The following is a 14,035-nucleotide window of genomic DNA, read 5'->3' as shown; positions in this document are numbered from 1 at the left end:
ACAGTTTTAGCACTTCACAAACAAACACTATAGAATTTGTAAGCAGTAACAGAGTAGTTGAGACTAGTTACATGGAAGCACGGTATATATACATTCTAGTGAAGAAGCAGAGAGTAATGTACAATATTAACATTGCTTTCTAAAGCGATCAACTTTCAGTAAGTCTGAAAGAGGAGAAGAGATCTGGAAAGGACATAGGGATAGTGTGTTAGGTGTATGTCCTGCATTAAAGAAGGCGTATTTGGACTGCGGGAAGAAGTACTTTGGAACTGTATACTGAACATGGAGTAAGTGTTCATTTCCTTAAAATTGATGGGGAAAGCTTGCCAAAGAGTAGGTGCCTGAAAGGGGAAGGTAGGTGCAATGCTGCTGAGTCTAGTTCCAGGAGTAATGAGCTGCTGTGGCTTGCGAGTAGTGCCTCAGACTGTGTGAGAAAGTTATTTCAAGAAGTTTCGCTGCAAAGGTACTAAATGATTGGAGCTGGAGTAGTTTGTAGAGTTGGGATTCTAACAGTAAGTTAGATCTTTGTTTTATGGATAGCCATATGGCATTTTATACGATGATACAGTGATGCTAACACACAGAGTTGAATTTGTAATGAATCAGTAGATGCTGTTAGAGATTGTCTAGAGTGTGGCAGTTTTTTCTTGGCGGTAGAATTAAAAATGGAAAATCAACATTCAAGCTGAGAAAGGACAGTTTGTTGATGGCTGCTATGGTTGGTTAGAATAGAAAGGGGACATCTTTTTGGCCCAGAAGAGGAGGGAATTTATTTTGCTCTTACTCTATGTAAAAACAGAAGTTCAGTGACTGATCAAGTCATAATCCTAGGTATTAAAAGGTGGAAGCTGTTTCTATGGTATGGTTTTGTCAGTCAAAGATGTTTAAAGAGCTGTGTACTTTGTGACGTTTATATGGAGTTCCATTTCCTATGACCTCATGCTCTAACACTTAGCACTTTTCCTTCACATAACAACACTCCATTTATTACATTATACAAGCAGGATCAAATCACAATGGCATACTGTTTGCATGTTTCTAATTCTTCGTCTAGTGAATTAATGTTCTATAAAATCCTTTTGTTTATTATCATACAAAGCAGAGTTATGCTTTCTTATCTAAACATGCAATAAGCAGTTGTAGCACAATGTCTAAAATAATTCTTAATGAACACAAATATAGCCAATTTGCTTGGAAATAATGTCTGAAATAATTCTACTAAAAAGTCCATTTTGACACTTCCACTTTTAGTTTTTCATTACGTTAACAGTCATGTGAGACATTAATGCAACTTCTGTTGAGGACTTACATTTCTTTTATTTCACTGTGGCAAACATTATATCTGTCTATGCAATTTGCCTTAGTTGAAGAGGTACCTACTGTAAGATATAGTACTAGCAGAGCAGGGTTGGCTTAATCCCAGATACAAAGTACAGGGTTTGATTCTGATGTTTGGTTATTGTCTAGGCTTGTAGTACTCTATAGACTGATAGCCTAATATTTCCCTATGACCCTGTATCTAATTGTCATAATACTTGCCCTTTTATATAGTTTATAGTATCGAATGATACTATAACTAGGTGGCACAATTTTATTTCTATGATAGGAGGTTTGGGTCAAGTTTGTGCTGCACTACTTATATTAGGAGAAATATAAAACAAACACAATGATTTTTCTCATGATCTGAATTTTGAGTACTGTCCAGAGTCTTAACTACAGCACTCTAGCCATAAGATTTCCCAAGATAGCTAGAGAAAGTAAGCTTTTTTTGTTGAAAAGCACCTTCTTGCTTCCTGCTTAAAGATGGTAGTCTAGTGTCATGTGTTGCACCTGTCAAGACTGGAGAAACACAGAAACCATCTTCCATCCTACTACAAATTCTATCCAATTGTCTTCAACATCTCTAGATGATCTCATCAATACCTAACCATTATGGAGTCCTTTGATCAGTGTTAAAGCTTCAGCTACAGGGATGGACCTTACCCACCTTGCAGGCAGTGCCTTCTAATAAAAGATTATTACCACTAGGCTGAAGAATCCTTCAAATTCTTCCTTAAAACTCACTAGTGGTCAGCACTTTGTTGCATTGCTTAGGCCAATCCCACATTCCCTTTTTGAAATGCTGCATTTTATTCACAAATCTCTTGTAGTCCTCTGGTATTCTTTCTCAATGGGCTCTTCAAACTCCTCCTCTACCCAAGATTTCACTTTGGCAAACAGTGTCACTGCAGCTTTTGGTGACTGTGACTACTTCTCAGCTGAATCAGGATAGTCATCAATTTCCCAAAAGGCTATCTGGCTCAGTTTGACCAAAAAGTCCTAGGGTTATAGTCAAGACAGGCAGTGAGCACCATCCAGTCAAAGCACTTTGTTTCTGCCTCAGTTGTTGAGGTTTTGAACATGGGCCGTTTATACTCAGTGCCCCATTTAAAGTTATCTTACACAAAAGCCTCCAACAGATGTTCCCAAAATATGCTCATTGATGGACACTGTATTCACTTGAGTGTCACATGGCATGTATTAAGAAGAAGATGAAGGACGTTATGGAAAAACAAATATGGCTGGATGAGGAGATGTATGTAAATGAGTATATAGTTGTTGATGAAAAGTGTATAAAAATAAAAGGTTTAATAAGTAATGTATTAATCATTATGTAATAAAGCACTCCTACTCATAGATTTGCAGCAATTGCAAAGTCACTGACTCCCCTGGCCATTCTCACCTTACCAGTACCCTCCCAAAGGATTAACCTCCTTTCTGAAGGAGATCCAAACCAGTCAATCCCCAAGTAGATTTGTGGATACCCATTCAGTCATCTAGGTTATGTTTAAATGAAGAAAGTGAATTTCAGTGCTTAACGTGCAAAGGAACTTTATTCTAGAGGTTATCAAGGCACTGGGTTATAAACCTGTCTGTCCACCATATTTTATTTATCTTTTGGTGAAGATTTTCGTTGTTGGTTCTAGTAGTGATGGAGATATTGGATTTGCAGAGATAAAAGAGGTCCAGAACAAATGAGTCTCTAATGGTGCAGTAACAAAGACAGATGTCTCCCTTTAAAAGTATGTAGTATCTTTTGGTACCTCCAGGACTTTCTACCTGTGAATTTTTTGTTTGGGAAACTTTGGGGTCTTTCTAATTCTTTCATATGCTTAGTAAAATATATCCCAAAGGGGCCACTGTGTTCAGTCATTTGCCTGATCAATGCTGAATATAAAGGAGTTAGAGCTTTGAAAATTAGCTGCACTAAATAAAAGGATTTTCTGAAAATCATTGTCACATAATAGTCAAAATAGTCAAAATAGAAGGAGCTATCAATCCAAGTAGCTAGGTCCCTCATTACAATGTTGTTTTGTAGTGATGTGTTGTCTATGATGGGGGGGGGGGGGTCTACCAAAGGTGATGATGCTACACTTACTGTTTTCAAAAAGTGCCATGAGATTTGTTACATCCATCTCAGCTGTCACCTTTTTCAGGCAGATGGGACTTCAGTTTAACATGACATCCAAAGGATGGTAAACTCAGGAGTGCAGCCCCCCCCCCCACTCATATCAAAATGAATACAAGCACTTTGTCTGTGAATAGAAGCCATCATTTTCTGGTTGTCCAGCATCAAAGGCTCTGTGTTTCACTAAAACAACTACTTATGGAAATAATAACCACTCTGCATCTCAGTGAGTGACCATCCAGCCACTAAGAAGTGTAAATGGCAGAAGGAAGCACATAACATACTGCAGCACTGAGTACACTGCAGGCAAATTCATCTATTACCACTAATGAGCATCATGAGTAAAGTGGAGGATGTGGGATACCAACAATATCTGCACTTTGAAATTAGGTATGAGTCACTGAACAATTGTGCAGTACTTACAATAAAAGTAACTGGCAGCTGAAGAGTGTATTAGACATATCAAGATGTGTCAAAGTGCAGATAGGTTTATAGCTACAGCACAATTAATCCAAGCAATCCTTCTCAGTTCCAGGCAGCTTTGGTTCTTTAGCATTACTACATGCATAACTTCATTATCAACTTATCTACTAATTGCACAGCCTAGTGAAGTTAAGTCTGCATCAGCCTAATAGCATACATGCATCAGACCCTACTGTGGGGACGAGCTCCTAATAGAACTACTGACTAGCTGGTTGCTTAGTGATTCTCAGCTGCACTTAAATGTACTGTATAGTCAGATAACATAAAATCTGCACAGAACATGCATAAACATATGGACACTTCCTGCACTGTCATTCTCATTTTAAGTCTGGAGGGGGGGGGGTGACAGCTGCTATTTAACCTTTGGGAATGCTTTACTACACTTCTTCTGCATAACAGGTTTGTGTTCACAAAGGTACTGATGCTGACTATTCATATTACATGGGGAGAGGACTGGCACTCTAATGTTGCATCTTAATTGTGTCAACTCTGTATGTTTATGTTACTATTATCTGCAAATTTATAACTTGTATATTATACCACAGAGCATCAGTGATGTCACAATTAAAATTGGTGCATTTTGTTTACAGATTGTGATTCATAGCTACATTGGAAAGTACTAGGCTAGGTGTCCTTGTGGGACATTTTAAACCTAGCTAATTTCCCTTGGTGACAAACAGATCCTCTACCTCTTCTCTGTTAGGTAAAACCTTAAGCATGATGTCAGCCTCCTGAATACTGATCATGTTTCATGTGTATGGTTCTTTCTCAGGGAAAATATAGTTGTGTTATTTCATTTAGGGGAATTATGGCTAAAATACTCATGAGATTTTTAATACCCACTTGACATGAAGATGTGACCTCAGCATGGATATATTTATGGTTGTGGAATATTATTGTCAGTGCTTCACAAAAAATAATGCATGGGGTGGAGTGTGCAAGATGCTGAGAAAAGTTGTGTCTTATTTCGAAGACGTGTGAAGAAGACATGGACAAGATAGCATGGGAAGATTATAGAGACACTGTGTTTGTTGTAGAAATGGAAGTAAAGAAGGAGCAGGGCTAATATGCTATTTCCCTACTTCTATGACAGCTAGAATTTTTCAAAATGTCAGTGCTGAAAACAACTGACACCATCACCCAACGTACTCGTCCTAGAAAATCACAATGTAATGATGTAATGACTTGGTCTCAGTTGAACCACCTCCCCAACAAAATCAACCACAATACAATTATTATTCTTATCTTCTTTGTTTACAGAATGCAATATGAAATACATTTTTTCTTTTTTTTCCCCCCTGTTATTCTTGTCAAATTAAATCAAAATATACTGTACTTAAAGGTAATTTTTGTTTCTAGTGGCAGTCTTTTGCAAAATAGACTGCTCATTTTGGATATATGATTCTTATAAATGGCATCACTGATTGCATTTAATTTATTTATTTATTGTTCTTTTCAACTGTTACATTTTAGGCTGTCAAAAGCATTACACCAGTCAGAAAGAAGAAGAAAACATTAATAAAAGGCAGTGGAGAAGTTTCAGATGAGGCGGCTGTTAAGACCAGTACAGATGCTGTTGAAATGTCATCAAGTAAGTCTCCAGCTGATGTGGAATTTTCATTACCTAAATTTTCTAAGTTGAAAAAAGGAAAAGGCATACTGGGTGCTGACATTGCTTACTCCTCTGAAGTTCCAGATTCAGATACAAAAAAAAAGAAACTAAAATTTCCAAGGTTAAAGGTAAAAGAAGTAGGAGCTACAAAAGATGTGGCCGTGGAACCAAAACAGCTGGAGGGTCAGAGTACTTCATCCCCAGCCAATATAAAGCTAGAAACTGAAGATGAAGCTAAACCCAAAGACAGAGCATCTATATTTACTATACATTTTCCAAAAAGCAAGAAGGTAAAAGCTGACACAATTCTTCCAAAAGGTAAATGTGAGATCAGTGGTTTAGAGATAAAGGAAAAAATGGCATTTAAACCCCCAGATGTTGAAGTGGGTGTATCTTTACTGAGGCCTAAAGCAGAAGGTCCACATGCAAAAGAGTCACGTGACAATGCAATATCAGAGGTTACTATGAAGGAGGAACATTTCAAAACCAGATTCTCAAAGCCTAACACATCTACAAAGACATCAGATCTTGCCATTAAAGACCAAGAAGTAGAAGGCAAGCTGAAGATGCCTGATATTAGAGTTCCCAAAGTTGAAATTTCTTTGCTTAAAGGCACAGTAGAAGGAGAAGAAAATATTTCTGTAACCTCAGCTGAACAAGAAGCACTGAAGTCTGATCAGAACCTTAACCTTGTAGATAAGATTCTATCTTTAGAGATATCTGCCCCTGTCCTAGCTCAAAAGGCAGCAAAGGAGATGGAAACAGCAGAATCCAAAGGAACAGACACCGCAACTGGAGGTACAGGTGGGATAGGAGAACATTTCAGACTAAAAATGCCCTCAGTTGGTATATTTGATAAAAAAACAGACACAGATATAGTAGAAACAAAACTACAGTCTAAAGAAGAAACCGACTACTTACGGACAAAAGAAATGATTCAAATGCCAGAAGTCACATTTCCTGATTTTGGAATTCTGTTATCAAAAGCTAAGAAGGTAGAAAGCCCTGAAACCAAGCACAAAGCAGGAATGAAACTACCTTCTCTAGAAATATCTGCACCAAAGGTTGAAGTAGATACAAGAGTTCCAAGGGGAAAGACAGACACTGACATTCCGCCAGTAGATAGAAGTGGTGAGATCTCTGAAGTAAAATTGAAAATACCTAAGGTAGAGCTCCCACATTTTGGAATTACAGGATCTAGTAGTATTGTGGAAGTACAGCAGGAGCCTTCTAAAGCTGATAGAGAGATGAAAGTACCATATGTAGAAAGTAAGAAAACTAAAATCGACAGTGCAGATCCTAAGAGACCCAAAGGTATGATACCAAGTGTTGAAATTTCTTTACCTAAAGAAAAACTTGATGTTTCTATACCTACAGTAGAAGGAATAAAAATTCTAGAAGGGGACAGCAAGGTAAAGATGGCATTTGCTACCGCTAAAATGCCCTCCCTTGATGTTTCTTTGCCCAAAGCTCCAAATATAGTAATTGAATTACCAAAAGCAAACTCAAAGATGCCAGGACCATTTTCTGAAGGAGACTTTGATACAGGTGGTTTTGAAATGAAAACTGACACTGACTTGCCAGAACTGAAATTTAAAATGCCAAAAATATCTCTGGCTTATTGTGATTCTTCAGATAAGGATGGAGAGCCTGAAGATGGTCCTGTTGTTACTACTGCAAGAACTCAAATTGACATTAAAGCACGCGCTACAAAGCCAGATAGTGACCTCTATGCTGCAGATATGCAAGAGTCAAAACTAGCATTCCCGAAATTAGGCATTTCATTGCCTAAAATAAAAGTAGAGCCTGATGCATCAGTACAACATACTGATATGGATATTTCCGAAGCTAAATCCCAACTTACCATTACTGATCTTGATAAAAGAAAAACTGACATGGATATAAAAGACGCTGACTCGAGACATAGCTTTCCTTCTGTAAAAATACAAACACTTGATATCAGTATGCCTGAAGTAGAAATTGATATTGGTACCCCACTGATCAAAGAAAGTGCAAAGAGACTGGATGACACAGTAGAAGAGAGATCGGAGAGGCCAGACAGCAAGCTGCATTTGACCAAAGTCTCTCTTCCAAAATTTGGAGTGAAGACTAAAGAAGTAGATGACACAACAGCTTCTGCAAAGGTAAAAAGTGAGAAAAAGGTAACAAAACTTGAAACAGAAGTTACACGAATTGCTACTAAATGTACAGGTGTAAAGGTAGAAAGCAGCAAAGTAGCACTGCCAATCATAGGATTTGCCTTTACAAAAGAAAGTGAATCCAATAGCAGATCTTTAAAACCAGAGATAAACATTTCTGATGTAAATCTGGATTGCCATACAGAACCTGAAACTTCAGGAACAAAAATTAAAATTCCTACACTTGAAGTGGTACATCTTGCTGTATCAGCACCTAAGATACCAGATATGGACATTGATATAAGCACGCAGAAAGATAAAATATATGCGAAAGAAGGAGAGAACACTGGTACTAGCAGCCCATCATCAGAAATAAGTACTGAAAGAGCTGATGCTAAATGTAAATCTTCAAAATTCTCACTTCCAAAATTTGGTATATCTGGGTTTAAAGGCAAAACAGCAGAAAGGGATATCAAAGCAACACCAGCAGAAGAAGAAGAAATGAAAAGTCCTGATGCTAAAATAAAAAGATCTAAATTAAAAATGCCAACATTTGCAATATCACTTCCAAAGGGTAAAACAGAACATTCTTTCACAGACACATCAAATGTTTACGGACTAGCAGAAGAAGTTAGTTTAAACATAGCTGACAGTTCAATAAAAAAACAAAAAACAAAAAGTAAGCATGAAAGAGCAGAAGCAGATATGCCATCTTTGGACTCCAAAGTTACAATGCCTAGTGTTAAACTGCCTAAAGTGGACATTTCAGCTCCAAAGTTTGACATAGATATAGGCTTACCTAAAACTACAACTGATGGAGCAGTGCAATTGCTATGCACTAAATCAGAAAAGCCTTCTGAAATGAATATTGACTTTCCAGACATAAAGGTAAAATTACCTAGATTTTCCATGCCAAAAATTGGGTCAAAAAATAAGGGCAGTGATGTAGAAGCAAATTATGAAAGAACAAAAGGACATGTAAAAGTTACACATCCAAATATTGAAACACAATCACAAAATATTAGTAAATTGAAGGATAAAGAAGGTAAGGAGAAAATGCCAATAATTAAAATACCTTTTGGAAAGTTAACAGTAAGTGCTGATGATTCTGTGCAAGTAGATACAAAAAGGCAGGAAGCAGATGCTGAAGCTTCAGATACAGCTAAAACAACATTTATGAAGATGCCTAAATTAATTATTTCCCCTCCTAAAAGCAAAATTAAAGAAAATGAAACAAAAATAGAAACTAAGTTTAAAGAAGACAAGGTTTCTGTATGTGCTGAGGCCCGTGCTTTGAAGCATAAAGTAGAATTAGGACATGAAACTGAAGGTCCTGATATCAAGAGTACATCAAGCAAGATTAAAATGCCATCATTAGAAATTTCTCTTCCTACTGATAAATTAGAGGAAAGCAGGTTAGCTGAAGTATGTGTTTCTGATGCTGAAAACAAGGAATGTGAGGGTGAGACAAAGATACGTGTTTTGCCAATTGATATTTCTGCACATAAATTTGGGATTGACATCTGCTTGCCTAGAGGTAAATCTGGACCTTCAGTAGATTCTGGCATTAGTTTAAAGCATGAAGAAAAGGGATTGCTGTCTGATTCAGATGTTGATGAATCTGAAATAAAGCTGAAAATGCCTAAAGTTGAACTGCTGAAATTTAAATCAAAAGAAAAAATGATAGACACACAGATTACTGAAGGTCAAAGAGAAGGATCACGAGTTGCAGCTCCTTGTCATATCACCATGGGTGAAAAGGTGCCTTTTGATGTAACACAGCCAGAAGATGAAGCAGATGATAAAGTCATGGCAAAGACCACCAAAGGAAAAATGCCTACAGTTGATATGTCATTGCCTTGGACTAAATTATGTGATGCTGATATATGTGTGAATAAAGGAGAATGTGCATTTCAGGAACTCATAGTTAAAGAAGTGGACACAGAAGACAAATTTAAGCTTCCAATGGTAGAATTGTCAACGTTTTCCACAACTAAGGGCAAAGCTTTTGATGTCACTGCATCAACTCATCCTGACAAGACAAAGTGTGCAAAACGTGAAGAAATAAGTCCTAAACAAGAAAGGCATATTGGTTTACCACATGTAGAGTTAAGCATGAAAGGGCCCACCATGAAAAGTTCTCAGATTTCTAGGTCTCCAAAAGAAAAGGCTAAGATAGGTGTTGCCATTGGGAAAGCTGCAGATGCCAGTGCAGCTACAGATGTTGAAAACCATGGAAGTAAATTTAAAATAAAAGTGCCAGAATTTGGCATTTCCTTTGGAAAAGATAAAGCTGATGCTATCACTACTGAGTCTCAGGAGATTCATTGTCCATCATTAACAGACATGGCACAACACAGACTTAAAATTATTAAACTGGCAATGCCTGAAGTTGGGTTTTCTGTAACTGAAAACAAAATGAATACAGAACCTAATACTTCTACTAATTTGGATGTAAATGCCAGAGGCCCTTTAAAAGTGGATGAAACATCAAAAAGTGTGGTTTTGCCAGATGCAAAGGTAGGTAGTTTGGAGCTTGGATTAAATATGCTTAGTTTTAAAGTACCTAAAGTTGGAATTTCAGCTGAAAAAGAAACAGCTGAAGGATATGAAACTAAGCATCTAGAGAAGGAGGATTCTGATGAAAAGTCTAAAAGGCATTTATTTCAACTACACAACACTGAGCTTTCAATTCTTAAAGAAAAAGAAAACACTGATTTTGAAATAAAGGGTTTAAATGTTGATACTGATATCTCTGACATCAACAATAGCATTCAAGATACTAAAATAAAAATTCCCAATGTTACACTTCCATCACTTGGGTTTTCCCACTCTGGCACAGATAAAGACCAAGTCATTTCCAGACATACTATTGTCTTCAAAGGAGATGAAGAGTTAAAATATGATCACAAAATCTCAAGGGTTACTTCTAGTGTGCCTGAGATTAAAGCAACTTTTCCAGGGGGAGACCCAGAAAAAACAAATGCACTTACATTGCCTAAAATTGAACTGATGTTTTCCAAAGTAATGCAGTCAGAAGCAGTGGTCGATACTTCAGGAAGTGCTACAAAATCTGATGTTGAAGGAGCAGATAAACGAGGTAAATCAAAACAAACATGTGCTGTTGTTCAAGCAGCACATAATGATCATGGGGTAAATGGTGGCAAAATGAAAATATCTAAAGTTAAAAAAGGTGTGCTTGCATTGTTGAATTCCAGAGACAAAGATGCAGATCATTTTGATATCCCTGAAGACTCTGATATGGTAGACAAAGCTGGAAAAGTATTGCTCAATGCCAAACCATTTGAAGCTAAACTGAAAATACCCAAGATAAAGATGAAACCCACATTTGGAAACTCTCACCCTAAATCGAAGGGCTGTGTTATTAACGGAGAACTTGAAGTTTCAATTCCAAAGGATGGGGAAGAAAATGAAGTAAAATCTTCAAAACTGAAATTTCCAAAAGTTGCTTTTTCTTCTTCAAAATCAGGGTCTGTTGACATCAATGTCAATGGAACAGCTTCATCTGATTCAGATTGGGTTGGCATTGGAGAAAGTCAGTCATCTTTCCAAAACAGATACAAGGCAAAACAGGACAAAATACAGCTACCAAAAGTAGAATTTTCTACCCCTCATTCTAAAAGGAAAGAGGGTGATTTGGAAATGGGCATTAACCTTATCAGGACAGAAGACTCTGGCTCAGATGAGAACACAAATCATAATGGTGTTTATTCAGTTAAAGCATCCAAATTAACCAGAATATCAATTCCTGGATTAAAAAAGAGAAGTGAGAGCGATCCATCTAGTGGCAATGTATCATCAGAAATGGTAGTAATGGAAAAAGGTGATGACAAATCAAGCATAAAATCTCCTAAGAGTAAAATAGCTCTAGGTTTTATCTCAAGTAAATCAAAAGAAAACTACTGTACAGATAGTATGAGTGAAAGTGGAAAAGATAAGTCAGAGAGCAAAGAAAAGTCAGTTAAATTCAAGATTCCAAAATTTTCACTAAGTCCAAAATCCAGAGGAGTATTTTCAATTATATCAGATCATTCTCAATCTGAAGAGTCCTCTGGCTGTATGCGGCAAGCCCATAAAGATGAAGATGTCCCTGCTGGGTTCAAAATGCAGATGCCAAAGATTGGATTTAAAATACTCACTGAGGAACAATCTTCAGAAGAGCAGGTCCATGAACAGAAGAAAGGCAGATACAGTATGGTGTCAACTACAAAACAAATAAAGACTGATTCTGCAATGGAAAAAGCAACCACCATTTAAATATAAAGCCAGAGAAATGTCTTAAAGTAATTAACAGGAAACATGTTGACCCTGGAGCTGCTGCTTAGTGCTAACAACTTCATATCTTGCTAAGAGTTAAAAACAAGATGACTAAGGATCTCATTTTATAACAATTCTTATTTGCAAATTCATATTTATGCACACTCAAAGTGTTAAAGGATCCTAGTGGGTTATATTATTAATTCAACACGTCTGTGCCTTACCATCACTGTGTTAAAGGATCTTAGTATGTTACATTATTAATCCAACACATTGGTGCATGCTTCTCAGTGTGTTAAAGGAGCCTAGTAAGTTACATTATTAATCCAACACGTCTCTGCATGCCCGACACAGTGTTAAATGAGTGCAGTGAATTACATTATTAATCCAACACATCTGTGCATGCCTGACACAGTGTTAAATGATTGTAGTGAATTACATTATTAATCTAACATCTATGCATGCCCCTTACTGTGTTAAAAGATATTAGTGGGTTTCATTATTAAGCCATCACATTTGTCCATGCAGATCTAAGTCAGTTATATTAATAACCCAATCCATCTGTGCTTCACCTTGACTGTCTTAAAGGACGTTAGTGGGTTATTTTATTGATCAATCACAGCTGTGCAAGCCCTTCACTGTGTTAAGGATCTTAGTGGGTTAGAGTATTAATCCAACAGATGTTAACAAGAAAGCTTTTTTTCCACATTTTTAAAACAGAATTTTTTGGACCCCCAAATCTCCATAAATATTAACCACCTTCATTGCCTACTATACCACTCATTCACCATTCTCCTGGTATCTAAAGACATCAAGCAGTTTGTTTACAGCCAGGGATTACAGCCACCAACCACTGAAGTTTTGAAAATGTTTATGTGCTTCTCTTCCAGTATCTTTGTTGACTAATAAGTGTTGTAAAGTACCTGCTACGCCAAGCTGAATCAATGCAGACTTTCACACAGCCATGATGCTTGGTTAGACTGCTAGTTCATTCTGTACGGGGTTTACTTTCCTTGGTCCTCGTACACTTGCAGTTGTAGCTCTGGACCTTACTCCAGATGATGCTACTGCAGTAGGGCTTTCTAGCTTTCATCTGCCTGGAATGGATATCCATCATCCACTCTAGCATAGGATGACAGTGAGACCCACGTCATCCATGATGTAGTCAGGGCCCAGAGCTCTGTACTGTGGAGTCAGTAGAATATGTCAAATGTTTAAATCTTAGCTTCCTGTTTTTTTTTTTTTTAAGATCAGAGATTTGTCTATATTTATAATGCACTTAGTACATCAATTATAATTAATTTTTAATATTTATGAAAATACAAATACAGATGTATAGTGTCATTGACTAGTACCCTCTTTGTTAAACCAGTAAATTTTGTGTCATACTGTTATATCATGTTCTTAAGAAAATACACCAGTAGTTTACTTTGTATTATTTTAGTAACATTAAACATGATCCAAATGTTTTGTTACATTTATGTGGGATTGGAGAGCAAAAGCTTTGCGCAATATGCATCTCTAATCAAGTGTTATTTTAACAGACATAAAATACTCTGTTATCAAGTCAAAAATGCAGTCAGTCCTTTTGATTATCAAGCTAAAAAATTTAGAGAAATGAATTCTAACAGCCTAATCAGATTAAAGAATATAAAACTGAGACACATAGTTTTGTTTTCATTTTGGAACTTGAAACACTTTTTTACAATTAAATTAGCATAGCAGTGCATGTTAATGAAGAGATGATGTGATGAACAGCACCCCTGTTTTTGAAAGTATTTCTTTGTTGCATTACAAGTGTTTAAAAAAATCTTAGTTGAGATTCATCAAGGGCAGGTCATGCTTACTCAAGCTGGTGGGTTTTTTGAAAAGGTCACCAAAGCAATGGCTGAAGGCAAAACAGTACACACAGTATATCTTGAATTGGCCGAAGCTGTTAACACAATTCCTGTCTCAGGAATAGTAGAAAAGGTAAATAACCTGGAATAAACCCCATTGTCACCCACTGGATTGACAGCTGGCTCACTGGTAGGGTGCAGATAATCAAAATGGGGGAAGTTATCTCCACAAAGAGAC

General features: G+C 36.9%; 1 protein-coding gene across 2 annotated transcripts in view; it reads left to right on the top strand.

The window, feature by feature from the left end:
- PRX (periaxin) overlaps nucleotides 1-13,619 on the top strand; it is a 458,732-nt gene extending 445,113 nt beyond the window's left edge. For both annotated transcript variants that reach the window (XM_044062334.1, XM_044062343.1), the window contains exon 5: nucleotides 5,405-13,619. In XM_044062334.1, the coding sequence (XP_043918269.1) occupies nucleotides 5,405-11,959 (6,555 nt within the window). In that variant the 3' untranslated portion in view covers nucleotides 11,960-13,619. The remainder of the gene's footprint in view (nucleotides 1-5,404) is intronic.
- The last annotated feature ends 416 nt before the right edge of the window (nucleotides 13,620-14,035 follow it).

This window comes from Protopterus annectens, chromosome 1.part0 (assembly GCF_019279795.1).
Source record: "Protopterus annectens isolate FY-2018-M chromosome 1.part0, PAN1.0, whole genome shotgun sequence".
NCBI classification, from domain to species: Eukaryota; Metazoa; Chordata; order Ceratodontiformes; family Protopteridae; genus Protopterus; species Protopterus annectens.
The sequence above is the reverse complement of the archived record's forward strand: the minus strand, read 5'-3'. Positions and strand labels throughout refer to the sequence as shown.